This window comes from Ranitomeya imitator, chromosome 4 (assembly GCF_032444005.1).
Source record: "Ranitomeya imitator isolate aRanImi1 chromosome 4, aRanImi1.pri, whole genome shotgun sequence".
Lineage (NCBI taxonomy): Eukaryota > Metazoa > Chordata > Amphibia > Anura > Dendrobatidae > Ranitomeya > Ranitomeya imitator.
Genome location: NC_091285.1, coordinates 492,995,502 through 493,012,555, shown reverse-complemented (window position 1 = coordinate 493,012,555; position 17,054 = coordinate 492,995,502). Strand labels below are relative to the sequence as shown.

Below are 17,054 nucleotides of genomic sequence, written 5' to 3'. Positions count from 1 at the left end.
TACTTTTAGATTTTTTTTTAATTCAAATATTTGATAGAATAAATATTGTTTTTTTTATTACTTTTTTTTTTTTTTTAAATATATATTTAAAAAAAAAATAAATTTTAAACTTCATTCTATGAATCATTTTTGGCAGGCTCATCGCTTCTATAACATGCAGATCTGCATGCTATAGAAGCCGTCAGTGCTGCAAACCGTGCACACTGACCTGAAAGACTTCCTGATATGCACTGTGCATGACAGGAAGTTTCTCAGTTCTGGTAACCCGGATGTAGTCATGACGACATCGGGTTACCATAGCAGCGATCGGGACCCCGCGTCACACCGCGGGGGTCTCTGATCCAAAGGCAGAGGGGCCATCAGCCCTCTGCCTGCTCCTGGAATGCTGCGATCGTGTTCAATCGCAGTATTCTGGGGGTAAAAGTGCTCCTGGCACTTAGTGCCGGGTGTAAGCTGTGAGAATCACACCACCCGTGTGCGCGGCCGATCGCGATGACGTACTATTCCATCCATGCAAAGTAAGTCGAAGGTCACATGGATGAAATAGTACGTCTGATGGCAGAAAGGGGTTAAAATTGCAACTTTAAGTGGCAAAAAAGCAATCAGATGACCTACACATGGCATCAGAGTCTTACGATACCCCCACAGTTATATTCTTTTTAATGGGTTCATTTAACAAATTGGATCAAAAACTTTGTCTCTAGCTTACATATGCATTAGTCTGTCTTTTATATGCACACGTATGGTATACCCCCCTTTAACGAAAACAAAAAAAAAAAATCACTTCCAACGCTACATGCTCCCAATGACAGAGCACCGGATCATGTCTTTGATGTGTGTTGTACATGAATATTAGCATTGTTCAAAATATAACGACCAGTCCAGCGGGTGCCAAATGATTGCAAATTTATTAAACATTAAAACACAGTAAAAATACCGTCCATCCCAAGTATTATAAAATGAGATGCAAGTACACCATATATTATCGTTTATAGAAAGCCTTAGAGATACCAGATCTCTATGGGGAGTACAACGTATATGATAGTCTAGCATAAATATGGCAGTTCCTCATTAGATTACACAATGAAAAGTGAAAGATTTATCAAAAATTTCCACTTGCTTCCAGGATTTAAAAAAATATTGGAAGAAAATTGTTAAATGTTTATTGCATTGTACTGATTTAGGCTACAACATGGTAATATAATGACCTTGCAGCCTTTGTCTAGAAGAAAACTTGCGGTGTTGGGCACGTGGGGTGGCAAGCAGGGAGTCGGAGAGTGGCCATGTGTTGCAGAAAATTAAGTCATGACAATAAGCGATACAGACGAGCACGTGTTTTCCATGACAGAGGGTCTCGGTGACAGCAGCGCTTCAGTGATACCAGTCCCAGGAACATTGGATCTGCTAAATACAAGGACGACAAGGTCATGAAACTTGACCTTAAAGAGTGAAGCTTCCTAACTCCACAAATATGGGACATGTCCACCCCAAGCTATGGACACCAGGGAGGTATCCCAATTATGGTGTATGTATGCCATGTGCACGCCGGCTACAGAAAATTAAAAAGGGATTTGCAATTTTTTTGTTTTCTTTATTGTAACATTTTTCCTAAATACTGGAGAGAGTGTAAAAATAAAACATTACCCTAAATAAATAGAATTTACTAGTAAAGTCTAAACAAAAAAGTGCTTGATCTGAGATTAACAGAACATTTTACATAGTAATAAAATGATGTTGATTTTAATCCTTATGAATTTTTTTCCTTTCCTTTACCAATCACACAATTTTAAAACTTTAACTTTAGTCTGTATGTTAAAAAAAAAATACATGACTCCTTTCATTGGCCAAAGTGCGGTCTAGTTAGTTACTCGTGGTTGTGTGTATCTGTGCATTTCAATTAAGTTTCTACAGACTTATAAATGTAAGCATTATCGGCAGTCCTTTATGAAAGGTCTTTGGCATCGATGGCTGAGCTAAAAAGTTCAGATGATCTTGTGGTCCAAAAAGACCCTCAGTCAGATTTGAAGTCCATTCTTTCCACCATTCATCTTACTGCCAGAAGGAAAACTAATCCTGCAAGTCCAACTCCAGCCGCAGCCATCAGGGCATTGGAAAAATGATTGTTCTCTTGTCCTTGGTGGAGGAGTTTTTGGTTGCACACTTTTTGAAATCCCTCCTGAAAAATAAAAATAATTAAATTAATTAAAAAAAATAAAATAAAGTGTTAAATTAAATTCTACAACATCAGCCAAAGGAAAAGCAAAGGGGGGAAAAAAAATCCTCTAGGGAATAAATAGAATATACTGGATTTGTGATCACTCCTATTGTGTAGTGGACACTGGCTCGTTTCCTTACAACAATGATATCCAGCATAGGTGAATTAGCCTTTGAGATAGGGGACGGTCATCGCCCCCGATAACTGTACCTGGACAGCTCTAGAACATAATCGTGTTATGGAAGAAATACCTATTCTAAAAGTGGGAGTATGTCTGATCTCTATTGTAATCAATTTACAGGTACAGAATTGCCTCCTAAACAATGGACAGAGCGCAGCTCCATCAGGAGGATCTTGGCAACCTTTACTAAAGCAGGTGAGACCTCTACATTTACCCATCAGAAGGGGATTCTTTCCTAAGATCTATCAGGTCCACACACAGCGTCCTTGGTGCCAGGAGACTATACCCCCGACTGTACAGAGGAGCAGCCGAGGAGACTATGCCCCCCGACTGTACAAAGGAGCAGCCGGGAAGACTATGCCCCCCGACTGTCCAAAGGAGCAGCTGAGAAGACTATACCCCCCCCCCCCCCGACTGTACGGAGGAGCAGCTGAGAAGACTATACCCCCCCGACTGTACAGAGGAGCAGCTGAGAAGACTATACCCCCCGACTGTACGGAGGAGCAGCTGAGAAGACTATACCCCCCGACTGTACAGAGGAGCAGCTGAGAAGACTATACCCCCCAACCCCCCGACTGTACAGAGGAGCAGCTGAGAAGACTATACCCCCCCCCCCTCCCTCACTGTACGGAGGAGCAGCTGAGAAGACTATACCCCCCCGACTGTACAGAGGAGCAGCTGAGATGACTATACCCCCCCCCCCCCCCGACTGTACAGAGGAGCAGCTGAGAAGACTATGCCCCCGACTGTACGGAGGAGCAGCTGAGAAGACTATGCCCTCGACTGTATGGAGGAGCAGCTGAGAAGACTATGCCCTCGACTGTATGGAGGAGCAGCTGCTTACCGGATCCTTATTCAGCAGAATGAAGCAGGGAAGCAATCGCCTCCAGATGGTAATGTTTGAACGCTGCTTGGCAGAGGGCTGTGTAAACAAGTTATACCCTCAATACCTTCCGGAAGTCTGCTCTTTACAATTAATTTGTGCAAACAGAACTTTTTTTCTGCCTCGTGACTTTCATTAACCCCTTTTATGCCAACGCAGAGAATTTCAGCGACTCTAGAGCTTTGGTCATTGTTCTAGCTGAGCCACGTGCGCTCACTGGTCTAATTACTTTCGCACTGCTGACTAACAACTGGAATGTGTTAACGGCATTCCTTCTCTCTAGAATATTCTGGATATTTCTCACCTGAGATGTAAACAAAAAACGCACCTCTCACCCAAAAAGGCTTTATTACACTTCTAAACCTATATTCCTACCATATGTAACATCTCATCCGCACTGCTGGTTATTAAGATAAAGGGCACATCTGGAATACGAGAATATGGCCGAGTCACACTGACCCACTATAGGCTGACACCTCAGTACTGCCTGTACAAAATATCGTAAGCTGGGGAGAAACGCATCAGTGACCCCATGAACATTGCTTACTACGGAAAACCATACTCCTACACTTACCAACCAGATCACAGCAGAAACTTATATGTGGCCCTAGGAAATCCCCGACTGTGCGGCCAGACACCGACCGTCATATTCACTTATACTTTATACATTTAAGAAACAAAATGAGAAACGAAAATTAACTGCAGGAGATTTACCAACAAGGAAAGTCGCCATCATCACAGCCCAGGTGGCCACAGTGAATTACAATATATGCAAATAAAAAAAAAATTAAACCAGTGGGGGGTGGGGGGGGGTAGGATTTTGAGCCGAGGCTTTAGATTTTGGGAGGACTCTTTTAAACAATGGAAGAATGAATTACCTACATGTAACAATGGCCTAGACATGAAGGACTCCGATAGTTTTGCTAATAACTGTCCCTACATTACCTGTACTGACATACCTAATAATTATGTCCCTTTATGCAGGAACATATTATCAGGCCCGCAGCTATGATGCAGCAGTCTTTACATGGAGAACCTTCACAGCAATGTCACCAGTTAGCTACTATCTATTAAGTCAGTAAAGATAGATGGGCATAGCAATATATTGATGGACAATTATTCCCAAGCCTCAAAAGCCGCCCAGCGTCCCACAAAACCCACTAACAAGGGGCCAATACACAGACCCCCCGCTTGTCATGTGGAGAGGGGGCCGCTCAGATTTATGTACATCCACCCAGTCCTGTGGTCTGCAAGCAGCGCTCTCCAGATGTGGCAGAAGAACAGTGAGCCCCAGAGAACAGCTGGGGACCACCGACTTGGGATGTCCTCTGGCCATGCACGTGGCCGAATTACAGCTCACCCACAAGTATGGCTGTATAGTGTAACTGACAATGTAGCCCAGGACAACTAGTCAAAAAACAGCAGAGGGTCCAAGGAAAGGGGTCACAATGCATCTAGGCCATGTCCCCACCGAGCGTAAAGCTGCTAATAAACGCTCCAAATAAAGGGGCTGCCATTGTCAGAAAAACCCCTGCCCAATACCAAGGTGATAGATGGATATCAATCATGGCAAGTTGGATTTGCAGCTTTTGTTTGCATGGAGGCAAGGCATTAGGGATCCTGCCATATAAATCCTGGAATAGCTGAAGTGACCCTATAAGCCCCATTCTTGCCATGGAGGCGGCAGCGCCACCGACACCTCACCAGCTGGCAGGACCCATCCCCCGCACCACATCTGGCTGCATGGCAGGACTGGGCGCACAGTAACAGGGGCGCACAGTAACAGGGGCGCACAGTAACAGGGGCGCACAGTAACAGGGGCGCACAGTAACAGGGGCGCACAGTAACAGGGGCGCACAGTAACAGGGGCGCACAGTAACAGGGGCGCACAGTAACAGGGGCGCACAGTAACAGGGGCGCACAGTAACAGGGGCGCACAGTAACAGGGAGTAACAGGGGCGCACAGTAACAGGGGCGCACAGTAACAGGGGCGCACAGTAACAGGGGCGCACAGTAACAGGGAGTAACAGGGGCGCACAGTAACAGGGAGTAACAGGGGCGCACAGTAACAGGGGCGCACAGTAACAGGGGCGCACAGTAACAGGGGCGCACAGTAACAGGGGCGCACAGTAACAGGGGTGAGCCACCACCACAGAACATACTTTACACGTGAGTCAGTGGCTTCCCACATGTGTCACCAGTGTATTGTTCTGGGAGACGGCCATATAGAGGCACCAGCTACGACCCCCAGCCCGCCACAGGCGACCCCCAGCCCACACACAGACCAGGGCCAGCTCCGCCCCTCCCCCGCACGGTGCTCCCGGACAATTACCCAGCCTCCGCTCTTCTGGAACCAGTCCTTGTGCTCCGTGACCAGGAATCGGCTGAGGACCCCGGCCAGCTCCCGGGGGGTCCCCGCTTTGCTCCTCCGGTGCCTCTGCGCCAAGGTCCCAGCAAACACAATGAGCGCGACCACGCGCCCCCAGTTCAGTCCGCCCTCCAGGGCCACCTCCGGGGCCACACGCTGCAGGATCGTGCACGGGTCGACGTCCAACTCCTCGCACGACCGGAAGAAGGCGCTGTTCCCGAGGTGCACCTCCTGCGCCACTCGCCACAGGGTCTCCGCCGCAGGGGAGCGCGGCGGGGGGCGCTCATTGCCCACGGAGCGCTGGATGTAGTCCTCCACCAGGACTCGGGTCTCCTCCTCCAGCTGCTCAGACATAGACATATCGGGATGAGAGCAGACGGCGCGACCTCTCCATATAAGTGCGACAGACCCCGCCCCCGCCGCCTCCTGCCACAAAGATCCGTCGGCTGCTAGTTCTCGGCCGGACCACGCACAATCGTGACACTCCACTCTGCTGTGGGGCGCAAGTCACCTGGACCTTTTGTTTAAAGGACTGTGCCCTTCTTCCTGCGCTCCACGCCCCTTCCCGTCCATTCATCAGGAAGGAATCCCAGTCACTCTCCGCTGCCTCCTGGCGCCCTCTGCTGGTGACGAGCCGCACAGCACGCCTCTCCGCACGCCGCTCAGCACGCAGCTCTCATTGGACTTTTCTGCTGACGTCACCGCCTGTCAGGAACACAATGTCCGTGACGTGTGACAGCGGTATGTCCGTCACGTGACATGCCCCGACTCACTTCCTCACACCTGACTGTCACGTTCCGGGGTCACGTCTGTAAATCTTATGTGGGTGAATGAAATAAGCTGCAGTGAGATCAGGCATTGCTGAGATGTCTGTCCGGGTAACAATGCGTTATATCCGGCCCGCACATTGTACAGGGCAGCCATGTCATGGGCCAGCACTGGGGTGGACTTCGCGGCGCCCTGACGGCTAACCAGCGCTACAGCCTCGTACAGTGGCGCAGAGGGGGCGACATTCAATAACCCCCCTTCCCACAAGCACATCTGCAGGTCACACACTGGGTCACGTGCTGCCGAGCCGCTCTCCAGAATTCTCTCAATGTTCAGTGAAAAGCTGAGAGCAGCTCGCTGTCACGTGACTGGAAGGCCGGAGTCACACGGCTGAAACATCTGTCCGAGAGTCGCACGAGTGTCATGCGTTTTTTTGTGCGAGCACAATCCGATTTTTAACACCTAGCATCCGATTTACATCCGAGTGCAGTGCGATTTTCACATGAGCTTTTACACAGAGCAATTCTCTATCATCTACCATATAATTGTCTAATGGTCACTTCCGTCTTTCTGTCTGTCCCGGATATTCATTGGTCGCAACCTCTGTCTGTCATGGAATCCAAGTCACTGATTGGTCGTGGAAAAACGCCCACGACCAATCAGCAGTGGGCACAGTCCAGCGGCAACATGGCCGCTCCTCCCTCCCCGCATTCAGTGCCCGCTCCATTATCCCCTCCAGTCAGTGCTCACACAGGGTTAATGGCAGCGCTAATTGACCGTGTTATGACGCGGTGTAACACACTCGCTGCTATTAACCCTGTGTGACCAACTTTTTACTATTGATGCTGCCTATGCAGCCTCAATAGTAAAAAGATCTAATGTTAAAAATAATTTAAAAAAATAATCATCATATACTCACCTTCCGGCGCCTTTACCGCTCCTCGCGATGCTCCGGTGACCGCTCCATGCAAGCGGCAGGTTCCGGTGGCAAGAATGGTATGCGACAAGAACCTGCCATGACGTCACGGACATGTGACCGCGACGTTATCACAGGTCCTGCGCCCATGCCAACCCTGGGACCAGAAGCTGCCGCGTGCACCGCACACAGGGCCAGGACTTCTTTGATGAAACTCATCAAAGAGAATGAAGACTTTCTAGACAGAACAGAAGCATCTCTACTGGTCACAGAAGGTGAAAAAAGTGTCAGAGAACCTCCAAAAGCAGATGAGTGGAAGCATGTGACCAAAAGAAGCAAGAAGACCATGGAGAAATCACCAACCACACAACTGAAGAACCGATATCAAATCTTTGTAGAGGATGAAGATGGCACACCTAAGGATGAAGCAATACCAGCAAGCAAAAAAGAAAAGGGCACACAGCAACAAGTGACAGCAAAAAGTACAGCCAAGAAGCAACGAAGAGTGGTGGTGGTGGGAGACTCACTACTGAGAGGCACAGAAGCAGCCATCTGCAGACCGGACATAACTGCAAGAGAAGTATGCTGCCTTCCAGGTGCGATGGTCAAGGATGTGACCGATAGGATACCAAAGCTCTTCAACTCCAAGGACGTCCACCCATTTCTTCTGATACATGTTGGCACCAATGACACGGCAAGGAAGGACCTACCGACAATCTGCAAAGACTTTGAAGAGTTGGGGAAGAAAGTAAAGGAACTGGATGCACAGGTAGTTTTTTCTTCTATCCTTCCAGTAGACGGGCATGGCACCAGGAGATGGAACAGGATCCTTGATGCAAACAACTGGCTAAGACGATGGTGCAGACAACAAGGATTCGGATTCCTGGACCACGGTGTGAATTACTTGTACGATGGACTCCTCGCCAGAGACGGACTACACCTCAACAAACCTGGGAAACACACATTCGCCAGAAGACTCGCTACACTCATCAGGAGGGCGTTAAACTAGAAGAAGAGGGGACGGGAAGAAAAACATTAGACTTGAACAAAGAAGATCCAGGAAAACATACTCAGAAGGGAGGTAAGAACATTTCTAAAACAATCCACAGCGAGGAGATTGGAACAAAACAAAATCCTCTAAACTGCATGCTCGCAAACGCCAGAAGCCTGACAAACAAGATGGAAGAACTAGAAGCAGAAATATCTACAGGTAACTTTGACATAGTGGGAATAACCGAGACATGGTTAGATGAAAGCTATGACTGGGCAGTTAACTTACAGGGTTACAGTCTGTTTAGAAAGGATCGTAAAAATCGGAGAGGAGGAGGGGTTTGTCTCTATGTAAAGTCTTGTCTAAAGTCCACTTTAAGGGAGGATATTAGCGAAGGAAATGAGGATGTCGAGTCCATATGGGTCGAAATTCATGGAGGGAAAAATGGTAACAAAATTCTCATTGGGGTCTGTTACAAACCCCCAAATATAACAGAAACCATGGAAAGTCTACTTCTAAAGCAGATAGATGAAGCTGCAACCCATAATGAGGTCCTGGTTATGGGGGACTTTAACTACCCGGATATTAACTGGGAAACAGAAACCTGTGAAACCCATAAAGGCAACAGGTTTCTGCTAATAACCAAGAAAAATTGTCTTTCACAATTGGTGCAGAATCCAACCAGAGGAGCAGCACTTTTAGACCTAATACTATCTAATAGACCTGACAGAATAACAAATCTGCAGGTGGTCGGGCATCTAGGAAATAGCAACCACAATATTGTACAGTTTCACCTGTCTTTCACTAGGGGGACTTGTCAGGGAGTCACAAAAACACTGAACTTTAGGAAGGCAAAGTTTAACCAGCTTAGAGATGCCCTTAATCTGGTAGACTGGGACAATATCCTCAGAAATAAGAATACAGATAATAAATGGGAAATGTTTAAGAACATCCTAAATAGGCAGTGTAAGCGGTTTATATCTTGTGGGAATAAAAGGACTAGAAATAGGAAAAACCCAATGTGGCTAAACAAAGAAGTAAGACGCAATTAACAGTAAAAAGAAAGCATTTGCACTACTAAAGCAGGATGGCACCATTGAAGCTCTAAAAAACTATAGGGAGAAAAATACTTTATCTAAAAAACTAATTAAAGCTGCCAAAAAGGAAACAGAGAAGCACATTGCTAAGGAGAGTAAAACTAATCCCAAACTGTTCTTCAACTATATCAATAGTAAAAGAATAAAAACTGAAAATGTAGGCCCCTTAAAAAATAGTGAGGAAAGAATGGTTGTAGATGACGAGGAAAAAGCTAACATATTAAACACCTTCTCCTCCACGGTATTCACGGTGGAAAATGAAATGCTAGGTGAAATCCCAAGAAACAATGAAAACCCTATATTAAGGGTCACCAATCTAACCCAAGAAGAGGTGCGAAACCGGCTAAATAAGATTAAAATAGATAAATCTCCGGGTCCGGATGGCATACACCCACGAGTACTAAGAGAACTAAGTAATGTAATAGATAAACCATTATTTCTTATTTTTAGGGACTCTATAGCGACAGGGTCTGTTCCGCAGGATTGGCGCATAGCAAATGTGGTGCCAATATTCAAAAAGGGCTCTAAAAGTGAACCTGGAAATTATAGGCCAGTAAGTCTAACCTCTATTGTTGGTAAAATATTTGAAGGGTTTCTGAGGGATGTTATTCTGGATTATCTCAATGAGAATAACTGTTTAACTCCATATCAGCATGGGTTTATGAGAAATCGCTCCTGCCAAACCAATCTAATCAGTTTTTATGAAGAGGTAAGCTATAGGCTGGACCACGGTGAGTCATTGGACGTGGTATATCTCGATTTTTCCAAAGCGTTTGATACCGTGCCGCACAAGAGGTTGGTACACAAAATGAGAATGCTTGGTCTGGGGGAAAATGTGTGTAAATGGGTTAGTAACTGGCTTAGTGATAGAAAGCAGAGGGTGGTTATAAATGGTATAGTCTCTAACTGGGTCGCTGTGACCAATGGGGTACCGCAGGGGTCGGTATTGGGACCTGTTCTCTTCAACATATTCATTAATGATCTGGTAGAAGGTTTACACAGTAAAATATCGATATTTGCAGATGATACAAAACTATGTAAAGCAGTTAATACAAGAGAAGATAGTATTCTGCTACAGATGGATCTGGATAAGTTGGAAACTTGGGCTGAAAGGTGGCAGATGAGGTTTAACAATGATAAATGTAAGGTTATACACATGGGAAGAAGGAATCAATGTCACCATTACACACTGAATGGGAAACCACTGGGTAAATCTGACAGGGAGAAGGACTTGGGGATCCTAGTTAATGATAAACTTACCTGGAGCAGCCAGTGCCAGGCAGCAGCTGCCAAGGCAAACAGGATCATGGGGTGCATTAAAAGAGGTCTGGATACACATGATGAAAGCATTATACTGCCTCTGTACAAATCCCTAGTTAGACCGCACATGGAGTACTGTGTCCAGTTTTGGGCACCGGTGCTCAGGAAGGATATAATGGAACTAGAGAGAGTACAAAGGAGGGCAACAAAATTAATAAAGGGGATGGGAGAACTACAATACCCAGATAGATTAGTGAAATTAGGATTATTTAGTCTAGAAAAAAGACGACTGAGGGGCGATCTAATAACCATGTATAAGTATGTAAGGGGACTATACAAATATCTCGCTGAGGATCTGTTTATACCAAGGAAGGTGACGGGCACAAGGGGGCATTCTTTGCGTCTGGAGGAGAGAAGGTTTTTCCACCAACATAGAAGAGGATTCTTTACTGTTAGGGCAGTGAGAATCTGGAATTGCTTGCCTGAGGAGGTGGTGATGGCGAACTCAGTCGAGGGGTTCAAGAGAGGCCTGGATGTCTTCCTGGAGCAGAACAATATTGTATCATACAATTAGGTTCTGTAGAAGGACGTAGATCTGGGGATTTATTATGATGGAATATAGGCTGAACTGGATGGACAAATGTCTTTTTTCGGCCTTACTAACTATGTTACTATGTTACTATATGTTTATTTTTTATTTTAAGTCTATACTACATGGCGTTGTGCAATATACTACGTGGCTGGGCAATATACTACGTGGCTGAAAAATATACTACATGACTGGGTAATATACTACGTGGCTGGGCAATATACTACGTCGCTGGGCAATATAATACGTGACTGGACAATATACTACGTGACTGGGCAATATACTACGTGGCTGGGCAATATACTATGTGGCTGGGCAATATACTACGTCACTGGGCAATATACTACGTGGCTGGGCAATATACTACATGTCTGTGCTATATACTACGTGGACATGCATATTCTAGAATACCCGATGTGTTAGAATCGGGCCATCATCTAGTTTACACATAATTTTCAAAGGAAATAGTCTTCAAAACACACACACACACACACACACACACACACACACACACACACACACACACACACACACACACACACACACACACACACACACACACACACACCTTGAGAAAGGATATCATATCACATCCAAAATGTCATCACGCCATTGGGCAATAAAGTCCTTTTTTTTTTTACCTTATTATAAGGACCCATTGGACTGTTGGTTGGAAAAGCTTTGCACACTATTGAGGTATTTGATGGTGCTGTTCCAATTTTTTCATTCTCGATAGAATAAAAGCCGGCAATTGATGTGTCGTGTACTGTAAACCTGTCACAGCGTGACAGGTTAGAATAGAATAGATATATACACATAAAATACATAGATGTATACTGTAGATGTCAGTGACACACAGGGCCGTATTTGCCACTAGGCACCTGAGGGCACGTGCCTAGGGCGCCGGGCTGCAGGGGGAGGCACCAAGACGGGGAAGAACAGTTGTTTTTTTTTCAACCTCCCCTCCGTTAGACAATCCAGGAAATCTGTTGTCTTTTCAAAGGGGGGGAGGATCAGGAGCGCCCCTCCATATTCATTCAGGAAGTAGTGGTGCTGCAACTTCCGGGGTCAGAGAGTTCCCTGCATCCGAGGCAGGGCCGTTGTTAGTGGCAGGCAGACCAGGGGCCCTCAGCCAGTCACCTGCCGCCAGTGCCGATTCCCCCCCGCCAGCACCGACTCCCCCCGCCAGCGCGAACACATTCAACTATACCGGCTTCTATTACGCCGGTACAGTTCAATGCAATGATGGTGGCGAGAGCGTCAGCTGACACTCCCTCTCCCATCATTCTCCTCTGACACTGCGGGTGCGCGATAACGTCACATCATCGCGTACCTGCTGTGTGGCCGGGCAGACTGCAGCTGCTGAGACCGGAGGCGGGAGCAGCGTGGGGCACGAGGAGAGGTGAGGACTGTTTGTGGGGTTTTTAGTCTATCAATGAGTGCTGGACTGTGGGGCCATTCTCGGGGGGGCTGTATTACATTCTATGGGGGGGCTGTATTATATTCTATGAGGGCTGTATTACATTCTATAGGGTGCTGTATTATATTCTATGGGAGGCTGTATTACATTCTATGGGGGGATTTATTATATTCAAATGGGATGCTGTATTATATTCTATGGGGGCTGTATTACATTCTCTTGGGGGCTGTATTCTATGGGGGGGCTGTATTATATTCTATGGGGGCTGTATTACATTCAATGTGGTGCTGTATTATATTCTATGGGAGGCTGTATTACATTCTCTTGGGGGGGGCTGTATTATATTCTATGGGAGGCTGTATTACATTCTATGGGGGGATTTATTATATTCTATGGGGTGCTGTATTATATTCTATGGGGGGCTGTATTACATTCTCTTGGGGGGGCTACATTATATTCTATGGGGAGGTGGGCTGTATTATATTCTCTGGGGGGGCTACATTATATTCTATGGGGAGGTGCGCTGTATTATATTCTCCGGAGGGCTGCATTATATTCTGTGGGGGACTATTATATTTTCTGGGGACTACATTATATTCTAAGGGGAACTGTATTATATTCTCTGGGGCTACATTATATTCTATGGGGGGCTGTATTATATTCTATGGGGGGTTGTATTTTATTCTATGAGTGAGGATTGCATCATTCTCTTATGGGGCTACATTATATTCTATGGGGAGGTGGGCTGTATTGTATTTTATAGGGGGCTACATTATATTCTGTGTATTAAAATTATGTTATGTATTACATTTATATTCTATGAGGGTTGATTGCTTCATACTCTGTGAGGGGGCTACATTATACTATATGAGGAGGGCTACATTGTATTCTATGGAGGGGATACATTATTCTATAGGGGACTGCATTATACTATTGAGGGGGCTGCATTATATTCTATGGGGGTTTACATTATATTCTGTGGGGTGGCTGTATTATACTCTGTGGGGTGGCTGCATTATTTGTGGGCTGCATTACACTGTATCCAGGACTATGGGGAATACATTATACTATATGAAGAACTATGGGGTGCATTATACTAAGGGAAGTGAATTGTACTACATGGATGACTATGGCGGTGCAGTATACTATATGGAGCACTATGAGGAGTGTATTATACTATATGGAGGACTGATGAGTGTATTATACTATATGGAGGACTGATGAGTGTATTATACTATATGGAGGACTGAGGAATGTATTATACTATATGGAGGACTGAGGAGTGCATTATGCTATATGGAGGACTGAGGAGTGCATTATACTATATGGAGGACTGAGGAGTGTATTATACTATATGGAGGACTGAGGAGTGTATTTTAATATATGGAGGACTATGAGGAGTGTCTTATACTATATGGAGGACTGATGAGTGTATTTTAATATATGGAGGACTATGAGGAGTGTATTTTAATATATGGAGGACTATGAGGAGTGTATTATACTATATGGAGGACTATGGGTAGTGTATAATACTATATAAATGACTGAGGAGTGTATTTTAATATATGGAGGACTATAGGGAGTGTATTATACTATGGGGAGTGTATTATACTATATGGAGAACTATGGGGAGTGTATTATACTATATGGAGGACTATGAGGCTCATTATATTATATGGAGGATGCAAGTGTGAAACCAGCGACACTGGATGAGTGCATGTATTGTGTAGCACCCTGGTTAATGTTTCACTTGACAATAGTAGTGCTCCTGACAAGCCTTCTTTGACTTTGATGTTCCTTGTGGCACCCCACTTTCATGGGGGTGCGTTCTCTGTTGCTTAGGTAGCACACAGTCTATTATTGACTTGGTAAATAAATGTACAGTGATGGCTATTTAATACCTTGCAGCAATTATTCTTAGTGTTTTTTTTATCTTTTTTGTATTAGTTTCTGTATTTTTTGTGTGTCTTATACTCTTACGGATATGGATTGGGAGGCCAGGGAGGCTGCTTGGCAGACTCAGTCATCAAATTTGTTCTCTAATACTGGTTCTACGGTGAATGATTCTGACTTCACCAAACTCTCACTAGATATTACTTCGGCTAATAAATCTGCTGTAAGACTTTGGTGGAATATTAGAACTCTGAAAGAGTACCTGAGGGTGGGCATTGCACCACGGGGCCTGCAGGTTCGAATTTTTCCTGCATGGGAGCCCTCACCTTCATTCCAACATACGTGGGAAAAAGGGCTATTGCAGTGCTCCAACATCATCATAAACACGTTACTGAAACATGATAGGCAACTCCTAAATTCCACCAAGCAAAATATCAAAGAGTTGGAAGGGAAATTGACTGCCTTTGATGACACTGTACTAGTATTGCCCTTTAAATCCAAATTAAAGGAGACGCTTGACAAATTTGAAAAATAAATTATAGATCGTAAGCAAAAAAAATTTCAAAGGGATCGCTGTTATGTTTGCTAATGACAGGTGTTATGAAGGCAATCCAGAAACACAGTGTGCTTAGCGATCAGAGCGCACACAGTGATCTGACAAATACCCAAAAATACAAGAACGAGCTCTGAGACGTGGAAACTCTGTAGACTGCACACCTGATCCTATCCTAAACACAACTAAAAGCGGCTGTGGATTGCGCCTAACAACTACCTAGGCAACTCGGCACAGCCTAAGAAACTAGCTAGCCTGAAGATAGAAAAATAGGCCTGACTTGCCCCAGAGAAATTCCCCAAAGGAAAAGGCAGCCCCCCACATATAATGACTGTGAGTAAGATGAAAAGACAAAACGTAGGGATGAAATAGATTCAGCAAAGTGGGGCCCGATATTCTAGGACAGAGCGAGGACAGTAAAGCGAACTTTGCAGTCTACAAAAAACCCTAAAGCAAAACCACGCAAAGGGGGCAAAAAAAACCCACCGTGCCGAACTAACGGCACGGCGGTACACCCTTTGCGTCTCAGAGCTTCCAGCAAAACAAAAGACAAGCTGGACAGAAAAAAAGCAACAAAAAAGCAAAAAGCACTTAGCTATACAGAGCAGCAGGTCACAGGAACAATCAGGAGAAGCTCAGATCCAACACTGAAACATTGACAAGGAGCAAGGATAGCAGCATCAGGCGGAGTTAAGTAATGAAGCAGTTAACGACCTCACCAGAACACCTGAGGGAGGAAGCTCAGAAGCTGCAGTACCATTTGTGACCACAGGAGTGAATTCAGCCACAGAATTCACAACAGTACCCCCCCCTTGAGGAGGGGTCACCGAACCCTCACCAGAGCCCCCAGGCCGACCAGGATGAGCCGCATGAAAGGCACGAACAAGATCGGAAGCATGAACATCAGAGGCAAAAACCCAGGAATTATCTTCCTGAGCATAACCCTTCCATTTAACCAGATACTGGAGTTTCCGTCTAGAAACACGAGAATCCAAAATCTTCTCCACAATATACTCCAATTCCCCCTCCACCAAAACCGGGGCAGGAGGCTCAACAGATGGAACCATAGGTGCCACGTATCTCCGCAACAACGACCTATGGAATACATTATGTATGGAAAAGGAGTCTGGGAGGGTCAAACGAAAAGACACAGGATTGAGAACCTCAGAAATCCTATACGGACCAATAAAACGAGGTTTAAATTTAGGAGAGGAAACCTTCATAGGAATATGACGAGAAGATAACCAAACCAGATCCCCAACACGAAGTCGGGGACCCACACGGCGTCTGCGATTAGCGAAAAGTTGAGCTTTCTCCTGGGACAAGATCAAATTGTCCACTACCTGAGTCCAGATCTGCTGCAACCTATCCACCACAGAATCCACACCAGGACAGTCCGAAGACTCAACCTGTCCTGAAGAGAAACGAGGATGGAACCCAGAATTGCAAAAAAATGGAGAAACCAAGGTAGCCGAGCTGGCCCGATTATTAAGGGCGAACTCAGCCAACGGCAAAAAGGACACCCAATCATCCTGGTCTGCAGAAACAAAACATCTCAGATATGTTTCCAAGGTCTGATTGGTTCGTTCGGTCTGGCCATTAATCTGAGGATGGAAAGCCGAGGAAAAGGATAGGTCAATGCCCATCCTACCACAAAAGGCTCGCCAAAACCTTGAAACAAACTGGGAACCTCTGTCAGAAACAATATTCTCAGGAATGCCATGCAACCGAACCACATGCTGAAAGAACAAAGGTACCAAATCAGAGGAGGAAGGCAATTTAGCCAAGGGCACCAGATGCACCATTTTAGAAAAGCGATCACAGACCACCCAAATGACTGACATCTTTTGAGAAACGGGAAGGTCAGAAATGAAATCCATCGAAATATGTGTCCAAGGCCTCTTTGGGACCGGCAAGGGC

General features: G+C 45.5%; 1 protein-coding gene across 1 annotated transcript; it reads right to left on the bottom strand.

The window, feature by feature from the left end:
* Positions 1-889: 889 nt before the first annotated feature.
* Positions 890-6,235, bottom strand: BCL2L10 (BCL2 like 10). Its single transcript, XM_069765984.1, has 2 exons — positions 5,612-6,235; positions 890-2,176 (listed from the first exon to the last, which is right to left on the bottom strand). The coding sequence occupies exons 1-2, from the start codon at positions 6,005-6,007 to the stop codon at positions 2,045-2,047; spliced, it is 528 nt and encodes a 175-aa protein (XP_069622085.1). The 5' UTR covers positions 6,008-6,235; the 3' UTR covers positions 890-2,044.
* Between the last annotated feature and the right edge of the window lie 10,819 nt (positions 6,236-17,054).

What these genes read in the sequence shown, in the direction of transcription:
- BCL2L10 (XM_069765984.1), bottom strand. Translation starts at nt 6,007, where the DNA reads ATGTCTATGTCTGAGCAGCTGGAGGAGGAGACCCGAGTCCTGGTGGAG. An exon ending in TCCAGAAGAGCGGAGGCTGG is followed by an intron (nt 2,177 to 5,611) that starts GTAATTGTCCGG and finishes TTTATTTTTCAG; the next exon opens with GAGGGATTTCAAAAAGTGTG.